At 33.8% G+C, this 2,005-nt stretch overlaps 1 protein-coding gene across 1 annotated transcript; it reads right to left on the reverse strand.

Annotated features, from left to right (window-relative positions):
- Positions 1-27: 27 nt before the first annotated feature.
- On the reverse strand, positions 28-1,750 carry TRIADDRAFT_62613 (uncharacterized protein; the record flags this gene model as incomplete). Its single annotated transcript, XM_002118551.1, has 1 exon — positions 28-1,750. A coding segment is annotated over one exon (1,723 nt), but the record flags the coding sequence as incomplete, so codon positions are not given.
- Positions 1,751-2,005: the final 255 nt, after the last annotated feature.

Raw genomic sequence — 2,005 nt, forward strand, 5'->3', positions numbered from 1 at the left:
GGATTTCTATTACTTCTCGATGCTTACGTTCAATCTCTGCCATCAATTCCTCATTCGACATTTTTTCGGCTTCTTGCATGATAACTTTTACTGCTACTATTAACCATGTACCGAGATTTTTACCACTTTCCTGTGATAGCTTTATTGAAAGGTTATTAACCCTCTCTAGTTCTAAATAAGATATTACGGCGCCAAGTTTATTTTTATCTCGGCCCTGTGGATCAAAAAAGAATGTTATAAAATTCTCTGAAGAATCTTTCTTAACTATCCTTTTAATCAACAATATAGCCCAATGGGTCTTTTCAAATTTGATGGGTAGAATGGTAAAACGGACATTACTTCTCTGTGATAGCGTTACTAATTTCTTCATATTGCTAGAATGATTTTCAATGGAAATATCTGAACTCGTCAAAGAGATGGAATCATCTTCAAATTGAAAATCTACTGCGGACATTATATCTTTTAGTGCGCTATCGATGTGATTACTCGTATCTAAAGGCCTAGGATTATCTTTTATGTTAATATCCATTACTGGTAAGATATCATCTTGTTGATCATCGATATTGCATTTTGTATATAGCAAATATCCAATGTTATCAATGTCTAGCTGGTAGTTCATTTCATTTTCACTTGCCCTGTCCTCAGCTTGTATGCATTCTTCATCATGAATTTCTTCTCTGGTCGGCTCTAGTTCCTTCTTGTCATTAGCCTTACCACTTACAGTAATGGCTTTGATACATTGTTCCATCTCCGCTGTCACATGAGTAAGTAATAATGGTGATTTCGGTGGCATATCTATGAATTTTGTACAGTCATAAACAATAATCACTGCTTCCATAATGGCTGTTATTGATGCTGGAATCCATGTTTGATCAGATTTCCAGTCTTCCATATTGACTGATAATCTAACCAGATTATATGAATGGAAAAGTTCGCCAAGGATACTTTGGAGAAGACCGAAATCTGTTTCTATGATGCCCTCATCACGACCTTGATCTCCTTCACGCGAATGAATTACAAAGACATCGATTGATTCCTCTGATCCATTTTGAAGTATCACCATTGAAATATTATCCCTTGCATTAGTAAGTAAAGGCATAATAATAAAATGTTTGTTCAAGTTTAAATTTTCTATACGTAATCTATGGGGTTTTATTCTTTTCTTAAATTCTGAAGGGTTGCCAAGGTTAGTAGGCAACAAGACTGCGTACGTGTATAATTCTTCATAATCTGAAAAAATGGTTGAAACACTTAGTTGATGATCTAAGAAACGATGGTAATACTTTTCCCTAATTTTTGTATTTCTGATAACATCTTGTTTATTCATCATGCTGATTTTGACCAATTCATCTATTCTGTCCCTATACCTATCTCTTCCAAATACAGATGTAACTACCACGGCTTGAATGAAATCTATTATCCATGTTTCACAAGTGCAAAATTTATTTGGTTGTAAACGACCGGGGTCTAGATGGGAATTAAAAAAGTAAGCTCTTGTTTTTTGACTCCCTGAACCTTGCTTAATCACTGTTGTCATCCAATGGGTTTGCTTGAATTTGAGTAGAAAAATAAAAAAGTGTTTCCTTATTACCTCTTTGATACATCCTTGTATTTTACTAAATAAATTTTTGCATTCTTGTTCATCGTCGAGGTGGAATACTTTAACATCAAATTCATATGCAGGATCTATTCTATCTTGAAAACGTTTATTGTGCAATCGGGAGAGTATTTTATATCGCAAAGAATCCATTTCCGCCTAATTTGATCTTGACAGAGTTTACGAGTTCGTTTTTATAGGTATTACCTGTTCTTTGTTATTAATAACCGCAATTAAATTACGTCATATAGACATTAACATATAAAAGTCTAAAATTAATCAATTAGACCGTACATAAACGATAGATGACTATCGAAACTAAGTGGCTGGCCTACTCGTTCATTTGTTCAACAACAATGAGATAATATGTCTTTAAGACATCAGCTAGCTAATTTAGTTAGAAATGTA

This window comes from Trichoplax adhaerens, genomic scaffold (assembly GCF_000150275.1).
Source record: "Trichoplax adhaerens TRIADscaffold_195 genomic scaffold, whole genome shotgun sequence".
Classification (NCBI taxonomy): Eukaryota; Metazoa; Placozoa; class Uniplacotomia; order Trichoplacea; family Trichoplacidae; genus Trichoplax; species Trichoplax adhaerens.